Source organism: Myotis nattereri, assembly GCF_964212035.1.
Source record: "Myotis nattereri genome assembly, chromosome: 11".
Lineage (NCBI taxonomy): Eukaryota > Metazoa > Chordata > Mammalia > Chiroptera > Vespertilionidae > Myotis > Myotis nattereri.
The window spans coordinates 44,349,963-44,369,124 of NC_138086.1; the positions used below are offsets into that span (position 1 = coordinate 44,349,963).

General features: G+C 42.2%; 1 protein-coding gene across 1 annotated transcript; it reads left to right on the top strand.

Moving 5' to 3' along the window:
* Nucleotides 1-1,605: 1,605 nt before the first annotated feature.
* Nucleotides 1,606-3,850, top strand: FZD1 (frizzled class receptor 1; the record flags this gene model as incomplete). Its single annotated transcript, XM_081102228.1, has 1 exon — nucleotides 1,606-3,850. One exon carries the CDS (start codon nucleotides 1,606-1,608, stop codon nucleotides 3,538-3,540), a length of 1,935 nt encoding a protein of 644 aa, XP_080958354.1. The 3' UTR covers nucleotides 3,541-3,850.
* Between the last annotated feature and the right edge of the window lie 15,312 nt (nucleotides 3,851-19,162).

Consider the following 19,162-nt stretch of genomic DNA (forward strand, 5'->3'; position numbering starts at 1 on the left):
CTTGGGGGGGGGGGGGGACCAAAAACCTTACACAGAAAACAAGAATGTAAGTCAGCTGAGATGGATTGTGTTGTTTGAAATGAGGAAGGGGATATGCAGTCTGCTTTTAGCTTTCAGACTTGGTGTTGTTTTTTTTCCAAACTGGCATCCCCAGCTCTGCAGCCCAGCCTCTGGCACCTAACTGGCCCGGGCCTGACACTCCCAGAAGTTCCCTCAAGAGCCATGGGCGGCCCGGGCTTTGGGAGGCTCCCAGTAGCTCTCCAGGGCCCAGGCTGGCCGCCAGCCCAGCTCGGAGCCACCTCTGGGATCCCGGGCTGCGAGGAAGCTGGGGGCCAGGGGGCGGGGGTTCTCAACTTTTCTCTCTCTGCATATTTAATGGGTAGTTTCCCTTTGCTTCTGTTTCTGACTTGATTAAAGAGGAGAAAAGGGAGTTTGACTACAAGAATAGTAGCAGACGGCGCATCTGGCTTGAATTTTAAAATTCCATCCAAGTTTTTGCTGTTGTTGTTGTTTGTGTGTGTGTGCTGTTTGTTTGTTTTCCTTTTTACAGCGATCCGAGAACTTCCCCTTGGGGGATCCAAAGCCCGCCCAGCCCAGCCCGAGAGCTCCAGGGTTTATTAGGGTAACGTTTACACAAAAACTCGACAGACATAAACTCAAAGGAAGCCGTGCGCTCCTTAAGTCAAAGGCATCTGTTCCGAGCGCCTCGCTCGGTTTGCAGTTTGTCACCAGCGTTAAGAGCAGGATTTTAAAAACATGAAAATGGATAAAAGAAAAGAAAAGCTACGTCCCGCGGTCCGCCAACTCCTATTCATTATCTCCAGCAGCATATGGGACCATTCTCCTACTTGCCCTCGCCCTTTCTTCCTTAAAAGTAGAAGCAACCGAGCCTGTCCCGCTTCACAGCAAACCCACTCTTTGTGCCGGAGCGGTGCCTCTGCCACTACTACTTCCTCCGCCTCCCGCCTCCCGCCTCCCGCCTCCCCCTCCTCCCGCGCGCCGCCGACTTTCACTGGGGGAAGAAGGCGGCGGGCGCCCTTTGCGCCGGGAAGCCGGAGCCGCGATTGGGCGACGGTCCCTGAGCCTCCAGGTCCGTGTCGGTTTCAAGGCTCCTCCCTCCTGGTGAAAGACAGACTGCGGGGCGCCTGGAAACCGGTCCGAGGGCGCGCGAGGGAGAGGAGAGCTAGCGAGTTGAGGGATTGACACAAATGGTCAGGCGGCGGCGGCGGAGAAGGAGGCGGAGGCGCTGGGGGGAGCCGAGGCCGCTGAGCTGCCGAGAGTTGCGCGCTCTACCCGGCCGCGGCCACTAGCGCGGCGCCGCCAGCCGGGAGCCAGCCAGCCGAGGGCCAGGAAGGCGGGACGCGACCCCGGCGCGCCCGAGCCACCCGGGCTCTCCCCGCCGCCCGCGCTTCATGAATCGCAAGTTTCCGCGGCGGCGGCGGCTGCGGGGCGCAGAGCGGGAGACGGGGGAGCGGGCCGAGCGCGGCTCGGGCTCGACGGAGGGCACCGGCGCGGAGGAGATCTCCCCGGCCGCAGGGGGAGCCGCCGCCCGCCGCGCCACCACCCACCCCAGCCGAGCGGCGCCAAGAAAGGAGCTGAAAAAGTATGGCTGAGGAGGAGGCGCCTAAGAAGTCCCGGGCCGCCGGCGGCGGGAGCTGGGAACTTTGTGCCGGGGCGCTCCCGGCGGGGCCGGTGGCAGAGGGGAGCTGGGACTCTGGCCACCGCCGCCGCCCCCCAGCTGGCTCCGGGCGCTTGGCGCGCTGGCTACTGCTGCTGCTTTGGCTGCTGGAAGCTCCGCTGCTGCTTGGGGTCCGGGCGCAGGCGGCGGGCCAGGGGCCCGGGCCAGGTCAGCAGCCCCCGCCGCCGCCGCCTCAGCAGCAACAGAGCGGGCAGCAATACAACGGCGAGCGGGGCATCTCCATCCCGGACCACGGCTACTGCCAGCCCATCTCCATCCCGCTGTGCACGGACATCGCGTACAACCAGACCATTATGCCCAACCTGCTGGGCCACACGAACCAGGAGGACGCGGGCCTCGAGGTGCACCAGTTCTACCCGCTGGTGAAGGTGCAGTGCTCGGCCGAGCTCAAGTTCTTCTTGTGCTCCATGTACGCGCCGGTGTGCACCGTGCTGGAGCAGGCGCTGCCGCCCTGCCGCTCCCTCTGCGAGCGCGCGCGCCAGGGCTGCGAGGCGCTCATGAACAAGTTCGGCTTCCAGTGGCCGGACACGCTCAAGTGCGAGAAGTTCCCGGTGCACGGCGCGGGCGAGCTGTGCGTGGGCCAGAACACCTCGGACAAGGGCACGCCGACGCCCTCGCTGCTGCCGGAGTTCTGGACCAGCAACCCCCAGCACGGCGGTGGGGGGCACCGCGGCGGCGGCTACCCGGGGGGCGCCGGCGCGTCGGAGCGCGGCAAGTTCTCCTGCCCGCGCGCCCTCAAGGTGCCTTCCTACCTCAACTACCACTTCCTGGGGGAGAAGGACTGCGGCGCGCCCTGCGAGCCGACCAAGGTGTACGGGCTCATGTACTTCGGGCCCGAGGAGCTGCGCTTCTCGCGCACCTGGATCGGCATCTGGTCGGTGCTGTGCTGTGCCTCCACGCTCTTCACGGTGCTCACGTACCTGGTGGACATGAGGCGCTTCAGCTACCCCGAGCGGCCCATCATCTTCCTGTCGGGCTGCTACACGGCCGTGGCCGTGGCCTACATCGCCGGCTTCCTGCTGGAGGACCGGGTGGTGTGTAACGACAAGTTCTCCGAGGACGGGGCGCGCACCGTGGCGCAGGGCACCAAGAAAGAGGGCTGCACCATCCTCTTCATGATGCTCTACTTCTTCAGCATGGCCAGCTCCATCTGGTGGGTGATCCTGTCGCTCACCTGGTTCCTGGCGGCCGGCATGAAGTGGGGCCACGAAGCCATCGAGGCCAACTCGCAATATTTCCACCTGGCCGCCTGGGCCGTGCCGGCCATCAAGACCATCACCATCCTGGCGCTGGGCCAGGTGGATGGCGACGTGCTGAGCGGGGTGTGCTTCGTGGGGCTCAACAATGTGGACGCGCTGCGGGGCTTCGTGCTGGCGCCTCTCTTCGTGTACCTGTTCATCGGCACGTCCTTTCTGCTGGCCGGCTTCGTGTCGCTCTTCCGCATTCGCACCATCATGAAGCACGATGGCACCAAGACCGAGAAACTGGAGAAGCTCATGGTGCGCATCGGCGTCTTCAGCGTGCTTTACACGGTGCCGGCCACCATCGTCATCGCCTGCTACTTCTACGAGCAGGCCTTCCGGGACCAGTGGGAGCGCAGCTGGGTGGCCCAGAGCTGCAAGAGCTACGCCATCCCCTGCCCCCACCTCCAGGCCGGCGGCGGACCCCCGCCACACCCGCCCATGAGCCCCGACTTCACAGTCTTCATGATCAAGTATCTTATGACGCTGATCGTGGGCATCACGTCAGGCTTCTGGATCTGGTCTGGCAAGACCCTTAACTCCTGGAGGAAGTTTTACACGAGACTCACCAACAGCAAACAGGGGGAGACCACCGTCTGAGACCTGGGGGCTCGCTCAGCCCGTTCCCAGCCCTCGGCCCCGGCCCAGCTACCTTTCCAAACCCTTTCCCCATGGAATCCTGGCCAAGCCTGGCTGCTCTATGCTTCCTCACTTGACTAGACACTTTCGCAGGCTTCTTTTTAACACCATAGCTCCTGCAAAAGCTTCCGTCCTGGGGGCAAAGGGACTCCAGGGCCCAACTGCCTGAGGGGGGTTGGACCGACCTCTCCCCCTGATACCTGGACTATACGCTTTTATGATTGTAAATAGCCTGTGTAAGATTTTTGTAAGTATATTTGTATTTAAGTGACGACTGATCACGCGATTTCTTTTCCTTTTCTTTTCTTTCCTTTTTTTTCTTTGTTTGTTTCAATTTGAATTACTTAGGGCGGTTTAAGCATTGAAGCTTTTCCTTCTTGCCCTTTTCGGAGTACTACAGAGATAAAAACAGAGCGCACCCGCCGGGTGCTCCCCCGCTGGTTCTGGTTCGCGCGCGCCCCTCCTGCCGCCCTGCCGCCCTGCCGCCCTGCCGCCGGTGGGTGGGGTGCATCTTGGGCTGCAGGTCCGGGTCACTTTCCACCCCCTTGTTCTGCTCCCTCCCTTCCTCTCCTTGCTTGAGTTTGGAGATCTTAAGGTACTGAACTTCTTAAAGCTTTCAGGTCTTCCCTGGTCGGGCCAGATTTCCAAGGTCTGCCCCTTTGACTCCCGGAAGCTGAATTTTTCACTGTTAAGAACCTTCCCCCTAGCTTCAAGGAGGCCCACGTCTGTGGCTGCCGGCAGTCCCAGACTTCCTCTGCACCGGCCTCGAACGCCCAGAGACTCCCTCCTTCCACCTAAGTCGGTTAGAGGGTGAGTGGGATAACCAATGCCAAACTTTTCAAAGTCTAATTTTTGGTGGATGAGCTCATTTCATTCTCTAGTGTCTAAAACCTGGTATGAGTTTGGCCAGCGTCATGGAAAGATGTGGTTACTGAGATTTGGGAAGAGGCATGAGGCTCTGCGTGGGTTGGGAGGGACTGAAGATGGGGGTTATAAAATGTTCATTCTAATTGTATACTGATGCCTGGCAACCTGCCTGTAGGACTGAGACAGTCCCGGTTTAGATTTTAGCGTTCTGTGAAATGGAAATGTTGAGGTCACCTGGAAAGCTTTGTCGAGGAATTGATGTTTGCTTTCCTTAACAGGACTGCAGGACATAAACTGAATATGAAAACTTGAAGGAGATTTCAGTGTAATGGACTTCCTCAAAATGAAGTGCTACTTTCTGATTTTTTTAATCAAATAATAATTAGACATATCAGAAACTTTAAAATGTAAAAGTTGTACTTTGGACACATTCTGAGGGAGGAACAATCCACATCATTAATAACAACCTGGTAAGAGTCCCAGAGGTAAAGGAGGAGGAATAATTGATGGGATTAGCTCCTGAAATTAACAAAATATGGGCATGCATGCTAAAGGGAAACTGTGCAGGTCTGCTGCATTAAATCCTGTATGCTCCTTTTTGGATTTACAGAAATGTATCAAATGTAAATCTTTCAAAGCCATTTAAAATATTCACTTTAGTTCTCTGTGGAAAAGATGAGACAAGCAATCCTCCTGATTGTATTGTAAACTTTAAGAGTTTATCAAAATGCCGGTACTTAGGACCTAAATTTATGTCTGTCATACCCTAAAATGACAATGGTCTTTGAATTTGGTATGCATTTATTCTGTTCACTATCACAAAATCATCTATATTTATAGAGGAATAGAAGTTTATATATATATATATTATACCATATTTTTAATTTCGCAAATAAAAAAATCAAAGTTTTGTACAAAATTATATGGTTTTTGTGCCTGAAAATAATAGCGTTGAAACTGTCTAAACTACAAACTATCTTTACATTTTATAGTGTCTCATGGCCAGTCCCACAGTATATAAATTCAGGAATTCAATGAAAAAGCCTATCTTTAAACCTTCATACCCATCCTTCCAAAGACTTATCATACTTGCATTGTGATTGACATTGTGAAGTCCCTAGAAAAGAACTGCTTGCAGGACAGTAACAATGTAAAAGAGAAGTTTGAACATTATTTCTTTACTCAAAGAAAATTATTAAAAAGAGAACTCTAATTTTAATATTAAACCTTTTTTTTTTGTTTCCAGGGGTAAGTTTACATGATTTTTTATAATATGGAGGTTTATTTTTAAATCATCAGCCATCACCTTTATCACAGTTTTTATGAGGTATTGTCTTATATTTTCCATAATCTTGTATATTCCAAAACCATAAACAGGTATTCAATAAATGGTTAACTGACCGTGTTTATAAGCATTTTAAACAGCAGTTGGTTGTATAAGGTTGTTTTGTTGTTTGCTTCTGAAGACTCCATTTTTATATTGTTTAAGGAACCTTCTTCAGAGGCATTATCTAGTTGGTATAGTCTTAGAATTTATATACATGCATATATGTAGAATATATATATGTACATATCTATTTACACATACACATACATACATACATATATATATGTATAAAATAGAGATGCAAAGTTTACTTACACATTTTACAATGTGGAAATAAGGTTATGAGAAAGAAAATGCCAGATGGGAAACCTTAAATACCTTTGAAATACCAGTCTCATTCCTTTACAGATTAAAAATATCTTTATTAAATTTTCCATGAAAACAAGTGGTGTGATAAAATGACAAGGGGCTAAAATGAAGATCACTGATACAATAGAGTTACTGTCATGGTTATAAGGCTATTGTCTTATGTCATCATTATTTCAAGGTAAATGAAAAAGTTCAATCTAATTGAAAATATAGCATTCTGTTTTAAGTTCCAAGATGATATTTTATGTTCTTTTTTCTTTGTTACATTAATATAGTAAAATCTGAAAAGGTTTTATTGTATAAACACAAAAAATAGCAATTCTTATACCAAATCAAAATATGTCTCTTCACAAGATAATTCAATCAGATAATTTCTGGGGAAAAAAAAGTAAGATTATTTTTCTCTATCTAAGGAATAAATATAAAGCATTCATATTGTGGGTGTCCTTAAAATAATATAACTACAAATTTGATGCAGAAAGGTTTTACAATGCTGGATTTAAATAGCTTTTAAAGACATTTTTAAGATGGCACCAAGCTTTTTGTTTAGAAAATAACTTATTTTAAATTATGTAGAATATAGAAAACCAATATATTATTTTGTTTCTTCCAATACTGGTGGCAATATAAGACTTGCCTCCAAAATTGTAAAGCTACTGGGAATTTGGTACCATTGACTTGCTGTTTCCATGATAAACCCTATTTTCAGATGGTTTGGTTTGCCTATCAATGGGAATCAATTTTCCCCCTCACTGTGTGCTTGATTCAGCTTTTATACATAGTATGAAGGCATTCTGGTGCTCTATTTTTTAAAAGGCATTTTTAACTTGAACTTTGTGGGGGCAGAAAGTCATATTTTTAATCTTAAAGGCAGCAAGTGTCAAACATATGCAAAACAGCTGGACCAGATATTTCAGTTTGTCTGGGGTAGTCATTTGTCAGCCTGAGTTTACAGATTTGGTCCTTTTGTCTCCAGTGACCACTGAAGCCTTCCTTTAGTTACATCATTTCTGAAGTTCAGTATTTAACTAGGAAAGGAGACCACAGTGAAGAGTTGGTGGCCAATTAAGAAAAAAAAAAATGCCTAAACCATAAACCATTTCAGGACCTGGATGGTTTCCAATCACTTTCCCTGATACCACGTTTCAATCTTGCTACACTTTTGTTTTTTTAAAAGATGCCATATTTTCAGTGTGTGTATTTGGGTTCAACTTCAGCTCCTCTAGCTTTTATTGCTTTCTAATCCATCTATTGGCTGTAGGCCACATTTTATGTAATGTACATGCAGTTAATTGAAACCAGTGATATGACACTGGGTATCTCTGACATTTCTGATTATAATATTCTGTGTAACTGGGGCCTGAGAGATAAGAATCAAAATGTGCTCATTACCTATGTATTAGGGTGGACACTAGTCATATAGTTATTGAATACTTCACAGAATATACTAATTTCAAAATCTTGCAAGATTAACCTGCAGTAGCCAAAATTAGATATGGACTATGTAAGAACTCTGCAGTTACATTATTAGAAAGAAATTGCAACACTACCTGAAATTCAAGGCTTTTATCTTAAGGCCCTTACGTTTGAAATGAGGGTCTTACAAGGGAAGTGCCAAACAAGGTAAAGTTGGTGACTCCTAAGATTTACATCTATATTTTGAACTATTGGCAGATACCAATAGAATTTGAAAAACAGTACTTGAGCTTTAATCATGACTCAGAATTCCCTTAAACTTTTGGGGCTTAACTATTTCTGTTCACCTTGGTCATACCTTTTGACAATGGATATGTTAAGTATAGTGACAAAGGGGAGCTTATTTGAAACCTGGTGATTAAAAAGCAAATAGAGTCAAGACTAATTTTATTCAGTTTTATGACTTGTGGTGACAAGTGTCTCTATTCTGTTATAAAATCAAGTTCCTGTACAAATGAAATAACACTTCCTTTGGTTACAAGTAGATTTGGGACCCTAATAACAGGTCAAATCAAAGAAATCTTTCTCATGCAGTGGATAGGCTCAAGTATAGCTATAAGTATATCCTATAATGAACATGTAATAAATATTCTGAAGGTTATCATTAGTTTTATAAGTTGAGAAGTTTATATTGCTTGAAAAAATAAGATAACATTTTCCAGTAGAGATTTCTCTAAATCATTTTATATTAAGATGGTGATATTTTAAAGAGGCATATTTGGGGGTGATAAAATTAAGTAACATTACATTTTCTAAAGGGATCATTAATACACTAGTTGACTGGCATATTTATATAACTCATAATTCTAAAAGCAAAGTTGCACACTGATTTATTCCTTTACATTGAGTTTAATTGTAAAGCATTGATTTGCACATTTTACACATGCATTCTATTTTTTAAATAAAATTTACTTCCTTGAAGACAATTTTTAATTTTTAAAATGTCTAATATGCATATTTCATGTAAAGAAGATCTCAAGAAATTTCATTCATAGTATTGACTTTCAAAACATGCTCATAGGAATATAGTGATTAACATAAAATGGAAGCACTATTGCTGCTTTGGGGGAGTTCTCTGTGGCCTGGGTTTCTTTTCTTTTGAAAAACCAAATGTCTTCTAATTTGAGGGTATCTCCATGTTTCAGATCTCAATACGTGTTTGAATTAAATTTTCTAGGGAATAATTGCAGAATCCCCCCATAGACAAAGTGTGGCCTTTATTTCCTTTCAAGTTGGCAGTGTGTCCTTGCTTCAGTGAAGGACTCTGAGACAGATTGTTCTCTTGCCCTTGGAAATGCTCATCTTCCCAAATGTAGCAGCAAATACATGCAAGTCATACAGGCTACTTAAATGCGTATTCAAATGCCAAGTGCTACTTGATTGTTATGAGGATTTTTTCTTTAAAGATAGATTTTGAGACTATTCTTGACCTTGTATTTCAAACTCTTGGAAAACACTTTTTAAAAGTTAACTTCAGTAAATGTTCTGCCAAAAACTCAACTCAGATAGAGGGACCCACTCTCCACTTTTGCCCAGGGCCTAGGGGTTTCTTGGGATGTGGGACTTGCAGTAGTAAAACCAGGAAAATCCCGGGCAAACTGGGATGGTGGGTTATCCCTATTCCATGGATTAAATTGTGCTCCCAAGATAGAGCAAAAGCTTCTGGTTGGTGATTGGTCTAGCATTAAAAATATTCCACTGTAGTATTAGTCTTTTTTATTACCAGATGAAAAGCCAATGAAACCAACCCTTTGTAACTGATCTTCACAGTCAGGACCAATCAACAGAAGTGGAACATGAAGGTACACAGGAACAAACCACATTGATATCTTGGCCATTCTGCCTTAAGCCTTCTGCCTCTTGAAGAAATAGGGTCTAGATACAGGAATCTGTACTTCATTACTCATGAAATCAGGTTAAGGTATTTTTATAAAAGACTCAAAAGTATCCCTTTGTAATGCATAGAGTTGGGATTTTGTTTGCTTTATTTTATTTTTTAATTGATGTTGCAGTTTATCAAATTGTGAGAAACTGTTAGGTTTTTGCATATGTTTATATTTATTTCCCTGTATAATAATGCAATTCACTAAAATGAGATTACAAACTCAAGCAGGGATTACTCCAAATAGCTATTTATCAGCAGATACTTTTTCTCAGAGGTGAGTAGGCTTAGCACCCATACTTTCCCCAAAATGAAAAGTTCTATCTACAGGAAAGAAAAAAGAAGTAGATAAGTTTAGAATTCTACGATAATTGTTGAATATAGTAGGTGGAACAAGCACTCCATAGCCTTCACATTTCTATCTTTATGAAACTCTTCAGTCAGAATTTTCCACCCTTTCTATGCTAAGTTCATCCTTCTTGTCATTCTTCTTACCTGTCCATTCCTGTCATTTTTCTTATGTATCCATTCCTGTCATCCTTCTCGGAAATGCATATAAAATTTCACTGCCTTTGTTGTAGAAACAAAACACTGTATTTGCTGTCTTTTAGTTAAACTCAATGTAAAGGAATAAAAAAGATGTGCAGGTAATGTAATTATTTCAGGAGGTACCTATACATTAGACTCTAGAGCTGTGATTCTCATTTGGCTATATTTAACACATTTTTGACTGACATGCCTCGGGGGTGGGGTTACCATGGCCATTTAGTGAGTAGAGTCCAGGGAAGCTACAATGCAAAGGACAGCCCCTGAAAATAAAGAATGATCTGACCCAAAGTGCCGAAGTTGAAAAACCCTGCTCTAGAGGAACACTTAAAATTGTGAAAAATACATTTTTAAAATCACAAAATATATTAACTTTATAAAATAGAATTGAGGAAAAATATGAATTTATGGTGCCTACAGCATGGGCTTTATTTTTTACCTGCAAATTTCATTTTAAATTGACGAATAGCCTGATGTTATTACATAGCTGTCAATAGCTTTGTCTTCTTGGGCTGCTATAACAATATATCATAGGCTGGGAAGTTTAATCAGCAGACATTTATTTCTCATATTTCGGAGACCTGGGAAGTCCAAGATCAAGTTGTCAGCAGATGCGGTTTCTAATCCTGCTTCTTGGCTTATAGACAGCCACCTTGTTATGGTTTGCTTCCATGAGGGTGGAGAAAGAGAGAGAGAGATTTCTCTTAAAGATGCTAATTCCATCATGAGAGTCTAATAGTTATGACTGAATCTAAGCCTCATTATTTTTCCAAGGCCCCACCTCTAAATTCCATCACATTGTGAGTTAGGACTTCAACATAGGAAGCAAACATTCAGCCCATAACTGTCAATAATATAAACCTGCTTTTATTATTTAAATGTAGACAGGGATGTAAATGAAATCATTTCAGTGGAAATAAATCTGTAAATGGCATTAAACAAATTTATTGAAAATTTTCTTAAAGTGTCTGTTAGTATAATGCTATTATAGTTCATATTCCATATGTTCATTTTCTTTTACACATTTCCCTGCAGCACCGGGGGTGTTATGGTGCTGAGGAAGAACTCTGGCCAGGGAGCCAGAAAACCTGGATTCCAGTATTGACCTGGGAAATCAGGTTAAGGTACTTTGGGGGAATCTGACCCACAGGATTTCATGAGTCAAAGGAAGACCCTAATGAAATAATAGATGAGAAAGCCCTTTTATATACAGTGAAGCTCTGTACAAATGTGAGGGGTTTTCATTATCATTCACATTGAGCTAATGGAGGAGATGGAAACATCTCAAAGTCTCCTTCTCAGCTCTAACCACCCCACTTCCCCCAACTTTTAGAAAAGGATGTTCTAGTCACTAAAGGGACCCAAGGTGACTGGGGGCCTTTCTGCAGTTTTCCTGGCCCCAGCCTCTGTCTTTGTCTCTACACTTGGGTTGTCTTGAGCACACCCAGCATTTTCCCAGTTTTTATGAGACTCCTGTTAAATGTAATAAATCCTTCTGCAGGGCAGCTACCGCACCCTTTAAGAGAAATCGGTCCTGGTTAGAAGAAAGAAGGCCCTTGTTAAAGGGGGCTGATTTGGGGCAAGAATTCTGCTACAGGAGAGTTTTAGGGTCAGAGGGGTAGGAGGACGAAGAAGATGTTCTAGATCCAAATGTGGCAAATTCATAGGCAGACACTCTGGATTGAGAGCTCTCCCAGAGTGGCACAGCTCTCCCAGGAGCTGTGTTTGTCCATTTTGCTCATTGATGAGTTGGGGTAGATGAGAGAAGAAGCTAGGGCATGTGTCATTTGGCATTGGGGGGTGGAGGGAGAAGGTGCGGGGGTGGGGGACAGATAAAGAAGAAAGGGGTATAATGAAAACCAAAGTCAACTATTCTTTCCTGGGACTAGTCCTTGTGGAGGTGAGTAGAGTAGTTGAACGGAAATATCTCTTGAATAGGGCCATAACCCTGGACTGGAAATATCACCTTCTTTCCTCATTCTCCTTTAAAAAAATAATAATCAATTTAAGATAATAGGGAACTGGCAACAGAGAAGTTGAATGTCATCTTGGAAAGAATGTTGGACTTATAAGACCTGCCTTGAATCCCAACTAGCTCTTAGCCTCAAAATCCATTTACTTAAAATAGTAATAATAACAATGTTTTACTAAATTGACTGTTGGGAGGATCAAAGAAATAAAGTATATAATGGTATTTTTAGCACTAGAGAGTTTTCTACAAATTTTAGTGCTCCTCTCCTCCCTGTATATTCTTTCTCTCTTCCTCTTCTACCAATTCTTTACCACCCCTCCTGTCTTATCTCTCATAATTTCCTCTCCCTTCTCTTCCTTCTTCTACTCACCATTATGAATGATGGAAATTGAAAAGGTATCATGCAAACTAATGCCATATTTTTCATGAGTCTGATTTTTCAGGCTAAGCATATTTTACAAGACTTATTCAGATAAAAGGTTAAGTTAATGGGCAGCCTTAATGTTAAATGACACAAATAATGTTCTGTATGCTAACTAGTGATATTGCTTTTAAAGTGTAAGTGCATTTCTATGCAGTCATGCCCATTTTGGCTACACCGTTTCAAATTCAATTTCTTTCCAGCTGCTAACAATTCTGACCTAATTGGTAAGTTATACACTTGGGTAACATGGCAACAGCCCTTTGAGGCCATTCCAAATCATGACCAGGAAGAGAATCATAATTTCTTTTTAGAAATGTGCTCCTCACTGCAATGATAACTAATGGAAGAATTGAAGGAGTCCTTTGTTTGTCCTTGTTGACTATATTGCCAAAGGGAGTTTATTCAATAGCATTATGTAAATGTTCCTTTGGTACTAGTGAAACATACTGAATATATTTTAATGCATGAAGCAAGATTGAGGGCTTATATCAAAGCAGCTGATTGGCCATTTTATTATTTTATTATATAGAAAGAGTAGCTAGCCATTTGGTGCCTTGGTCACCCCCATGGTCTAATGTATTGATTTTCTATTGCTGTTGTAATAAATTACCACAAACCTGAAAAACACAAATTTATTGTCTTACTGGCCTATAGTGGGAAGTCTAAGATTGGTTTCATTGGGCTACAATCAAGTGTTGTATGGCTGTGTTCCTTTCTGAAGGATCTGGGAGAGAATCCATTTCCCTGCCTTTTCCAGCTTCTAGAAGTTGCCCCCTAGGTCATGGCACCCTTCCCCCATGTTTAAAGCCAGCAGTCCTGGGTCAAGTCTGATTCTCTCCCCAGGGAATGGTCCCTGGTTTTAAGACCGAATATGATTAGATCCATATAGATTAAGGGTCCAAGGTTTAGAGGCCATCTTTGGAGGGCCAGTATTCTAACTGCCACATCTCTGTTTAGCTGTTGGAAATAGCTAGAAGAGTTTTCTTTTTAGAAGTATTCCCATGACATTCTCATTCTTTACAATTCCATATTTTATAAACTGGCTTCCTAAATTACTTCTGTTCTCCATTTCATTCTCTCAAAGTATGTTTCTATCAATGGTCAGTTCCTCATTGATGTCCCCTCTCTCTTACCCCCTTTTCTGCTTAGCAGTTTATAAATCAGTTCTAGTCCTCTAATTCTACTGGATTTCTGTATATTCTAGATGTCATCTTTCTTCCTTGCTACATATCCTCTTGTGTGCTACCCTTTTTGTTGCCTTATGTGTGATTTCAATACATATGCTTCTAGATACATGTTTTGTGTCTGTCCCAGAAATAGGTCAGAAAAGATGGTGATTGACTAATGTCAACCCTCTTCTCCCAAGTGAACACATATAATCCCACTATTTTTATTTTACTACAGGTGATATAACTGCATGATTTTCATCAGAAACATATCTGTCAAGTTACTGTATTTTTGCCTTTGGTGATGAGCTGGATGTGAGAGATAGTGGACACAATTCATCTCATCTCTATTAATTGTACCTGTGTTTCTGGCTAAGATGGTATATTAATTCTTCATGAAGTTACCATCATGGTCATAGAGAAAAACTTTTTGCTCGTGATCTTCAATTTCATGTTTTGTCAAAAAAATTTTTTTTGATTGCCTGAGTTTGTGTTTTATGTAAATTCAGGTAACGAATATGTGTGCCCTAGTTTAAAATGTTATGTTGACATTTTTGGAGAAGAAAATTCTCTAGCATTACAAATGCATCCCTGAAAATGTTCTCTAAAATGTAATTTTTAGTCTACACTAGAAACCAACAGCAAGATTTTTTTCTATCTAGACCATTCTGTCTAAAATTATATTTTCCCTTCCATATATGTATAAATCTGTCTGAAAAATTTACTCCTTTTTCAGCAACTATTCAAGAAGGATTTCAGAATTTCAAAGCTATTTCCAAATATGCATTATTTGTAAGCATCTTAATTTGGAGGGATTACACAGAAATACAGCACTATTTTTAGAGCTCAGTAATTCATTAACATATACAAAGTACTTAATAATACTATCATTTATCTTCTTTTAAGATTTTACATCATTTATACTTCCTATAACTTTTTTTCCCAAGTAGGGATAATTCAGCAACAGACCAGAGGTCACTTGAATGCATTAAAGGTTCTATAAGTAAGAAGCTAAGCTTTAATAATATAGAGCTTCATTAGAGCCTAGTGAGTTAATGTATGAGGTGTAGGGTGTGTTTGAAGGTCTCTGATGGGAGGAATTATAATGAAAACTCTTTCAATGCTAACTAAAATAAAACCAGATGATCCTCAAAATATACATTATTTATATGTGGCAAAGGGTTCCTAGGAATTCTTAAAATTGATTGTGCATAAGAATCACTCAAGGAACTTATTTCCAGAGATGCAGATTTTGTGAGCTGGGGAAAGATTCAGGAACTTCCCTTCTGATGAATCTGATGCTTGAGGTTCTTGAGATAGTCTCTGAAACCCTGGGTTAGGACAAGTTAAAGAAATGGAGAAAGGACTGATAGGAAGAGAAATGGCTTAGAGAAGGAACATGCTAACAGACCCAAGCGGGGGCAGCGTGATCTTGGATGAAACTGGTGACAAGATACCCAAGAGTCAAAGTGAGGGCAGGATCCTCTGCTCCACCAGCCTGTCCTCTAGGTTTTGAGAGGGACAACTGATGTTTCTCAAGTTTGTGTGAAGTTTAGCAAACACAACTTCAAGACAGGCCCCTCGCCCTTCCTCCCACCTGCAAGCCTCCTCTTATAAAGACTTGTGCAAATTTCACTGAACTCAGGGCCTGAAAACTACAATAACTAGCTCTTTAGAACTCATTTCTGTAGAAAACAGACTTGTCCTGCCTGCGTTGTCTTTATCCCTAAAGATTTAAATCAGGAACAGCCTGGTGTGCTCAACAGGCCTCTCTCCAAGGCTATTGAGTGGTCTGCCCAGAGAAGACTTTCAGAGTAACATCAGTTCACCGATCACTGGGTAAGGAAGGGGAAAGATATGATTCCCTCTTGCTTAGATGCAACTCCTGACAGAGATACAGAGAAGGGGGACAGTGCAGCAAGTGAAGGCCTGATGGGCAGGTAGAAGAGGGTCTTCAAAAGGCTCCTGTCTCCCCAGGGTGGGTCTGTTTGCCTTCAGTGGGGTAGCCATTGGCCGAAGCTGAGCACGGAGGCTTCTCACTCAGGCAGCTCAGCTTCCCATCCTTTCTGATTCTGCTTGTTTAGGTTTTTCATGCAGCTGACTTCTTAGAAGGCCCCTCCTTCCCAGGGAATTCACTAATCAAGGTGATACTCTATTTCCATAAACAAAGCCTATGAAAGAGCAGCTCATTCATGAACTAAGAAATGTGATCGTTTCCACGGTGGAACCCGAGTGCTTCAAAGCACCATTGTTGTTGTTCACATCAATTAATCCAGGTTACGGGAAATGTGAGTAAAACAGGACTAACATACATCCCAGCTGACTTTACAAGATAAAAACAAAACAAACCTAAGACATCTAAACTCATGTTGTCTTAAGCATGTTAAGAACTTGCTTCGTAGGAAAGAATAATCACAGTACAAAGGAGAGGACTGTCACATCTTAGAATGAAGTAATTTTATTCCATAGAACTTAATGGAGCTTGGAAACTTTCAGGCAGCCTCTCCCTTGGTACTGGGAATATCCTGGGAAGAAATACCTCCTCCAGGTAGAGTGAACGCCATGTGAGTCCCTAGCTAGGGAATATGGAGAATATTGGAATATTTTATTATTAGAATATTTTTATCATCTAAGTAAAGACAGATATTGAATTTTAAAACAAAACATTTATTAGATCTAATTAATTACTGATAGTTTTAATACTTCATTCAAAGGACACACAGTTCATGACTAAAAAGAAAAAGGACATAGTCATTTGGCAGTTATGCCTTCCAAATTTGATAAGGTTTTAAAAGAAAGTTACAACAGAATGTAACGGAATTAAGTGAGATGGTTGAAATGATAATCAATAAAGTCCTTTGTAGGAAAATGAAATTGATCTATCTCCCACACATTCCGCTTGCCCCAACTAAACTTCCTTTAAAAAGAAAAAAAAGATATAATTCACATACCATAAAAGTCACTCTTTTAAGTAGTGTAAAGTTTTGTGGTTTTTGAAATTTCACAAAGTTATACAACCTCACCACTACCTAATTCCAGAATATTTTATCAAATATATTGGTGTTGGAAAAGAAACCAACCCCAACCCATTAGCAGACATTCCTTATTCTTTCCTTCCCCTAGGCCCCTGGCAAATACTAATCTATTTTCTGTCAATACAGACTTGCTCATTCTGGGTACTTCATATAAATGAAATCATACATGTGGATTTTGGATCTGGTTATCACCTAGCATGATTTCTAAGTTCATTCACTTCACTTCTTCTGGCTGAATAATATTCCACTGTATGGATTTACTACATTTTGCTTATCTATTCCTCAACTTGGGTTGTTTCCATTTTGTACTATTATGAATAATGCTGTTATGTACATTTGTGTACAAGTGTTTGTGTGAAAATATGTTTTCACTTAAGAGTCGTTCTAGGTCATATGGCAACTCTATGTTTAATTTTTTGAGGAGCTACTAAGCTACTAAGCAGTTTTCCAAAGTGGTCTCACCTTTTTTCATCCCCACCAACAATGTATGAGGGTTCTGATTTCTTCACATCCTCTTTAACACTGTTATTCTTTTTTTTTCTTTTAGACATTTCCATGAGTGTGAAATGGTGTCTTACTGTGGTTTTGATTTGCACTTTGCTTTTTTCAACATTTTGAAATTAATTCAATGCTGACAAAAGGAAGTGCCCTGGTCAGAGTGTTCAGTGGTTAGAGCACCGCCCCACAGACTGAAGGGTCTTAGGTTTGATTCTGGTCAAGGGCATGTACCTGGGTTATAGGTTCCATCCCAGGTCTGGGTCAGGGCACCTGCTGGAGGCAACTAATTGATGTGTCTCTCTCACATCAATGTTTCTTTCTTTCTCCCTCTCTCTTGTCAGAGGGGTGGGGTTTGAGAGCTGGGTGTGAAGAGTAAAGGGATTAAGGAAAGATAAAAAGGAAGACCCATGGACACAGACAACAGTATGGAGGTAGAAGAGGGTAAAGGGGGAATAAATCACGATGGAAAGAGACTAGACTTTGGGTGGTAAACACAATACACAGATGGCATAGAATTGTATGCCTGAGACCTGTATTATTTTATTAACCTATGTCACCCCAATACATTCAATAAAAATAAAAGTGACTTCCAGAATTAAAAAAAAAATTCTCGCCGAAACCGGTTTGGCTCAGTGGATAGAGCGTCGGCCTGCGGACTGAAAGGTCCCAGGTTCGATTCCGGTCAAGGGCATGTACCTGGGTTGCGGGCATATCCCCAGTAGGAGATGTGCAGGAGGCAGCTGATCGATGTTTCTCTCTCATCGATGTTTCTAACTCTCTATCTCTCTCCCTTCCTCTCTGTAAAAAATCAATAAAATATATTTAAAAAAAAAAAATTCTCAGATTTTAACCCATCTGCTCTGGAAACCAGGTTTCCCTCAGCTTCCACTTTCCGATCAGACTGGAAGCCTTTATTTGCATTCCTAATCAATGTAATCTTGTTTTCTGCAGAAAAAGATAATTTTCTCTCACCAGACTCAAATGATCAACTTCAGGTTTAATTCTGTCACAGGTCATAGCTGCTCTGTGGACCAATTTGATGTCATCTGTGTATCAGGGATAAGGTGAAATATGTGCACTTGCCTTTTTAGTGTAATTATGTACTTTGTGCCACGGGAAGGAAATATCCAGTACGTTCAATTATTTATTGGGAAATTTTGGTTGTTCTTCTGATTTAAGACTCTAAAACATCACATTTCTCTTCCTCTCCACCTCCCACCAAAGTTTTACATAGTTGTGGAAAAATATGCCATCATTTAATATATGTGTCCTCTGCTGATATGTCTCCCTGACCTCCACAGACCCACGTATGTGTCCCGACTGTGCACGCTCGTAGCCCCCTGCACATTTATTATCGTAGAACTTGCCACCTTTCAAGTAATCATTTGAATAATTGCTTCTTCTTTACTAGTCTACCATCTCTGTTTTACTCAACATCTCAACAGCTTAGCACGTTGCCTGACTAAAATTTTGAGTCAAATCTACTTTAGGTCAAATACATAATATGTATAAATACTATATTCTTTCATGTGGTTCCACCACTGGATCAGTAACTAAAAAGAGGGGCTATGCTGTCTCAAAATAGCAAGACATTCTCTGAGGGGCTGTTAAGGCAGTCAGCAAATCCAATGATTTCTCTGATACACCATTTCAGGTTTATTATAAACTGATCAAATAAGAATGTATATTCAGTAACATTAAAAACCTCCTAAAATATGGAATCTAACACTTTATCCATACACAAAACATTAACCTGGAATTTAATGATTTCAAGGCTTACTTTTATTGGTTGCCCTACGTAACTCTAGGCTGCAATACTGAGTGGACTGGGCACCATTCAAGGGGTTTTGTTCCCGAAGTAGTAAAAAATTCTTATACGAAGCCACTCACACTCCAAGGGAAGTCCCTCAGCAGGAAGTCTAAGGAAAGTGTGGTGATGAGAACTCAGTATAATTTGGTTTTTAAAATTTCCACTCTGTAAGATATCCCCGTGATATAAATATTCCTAATTAGCACAGAAT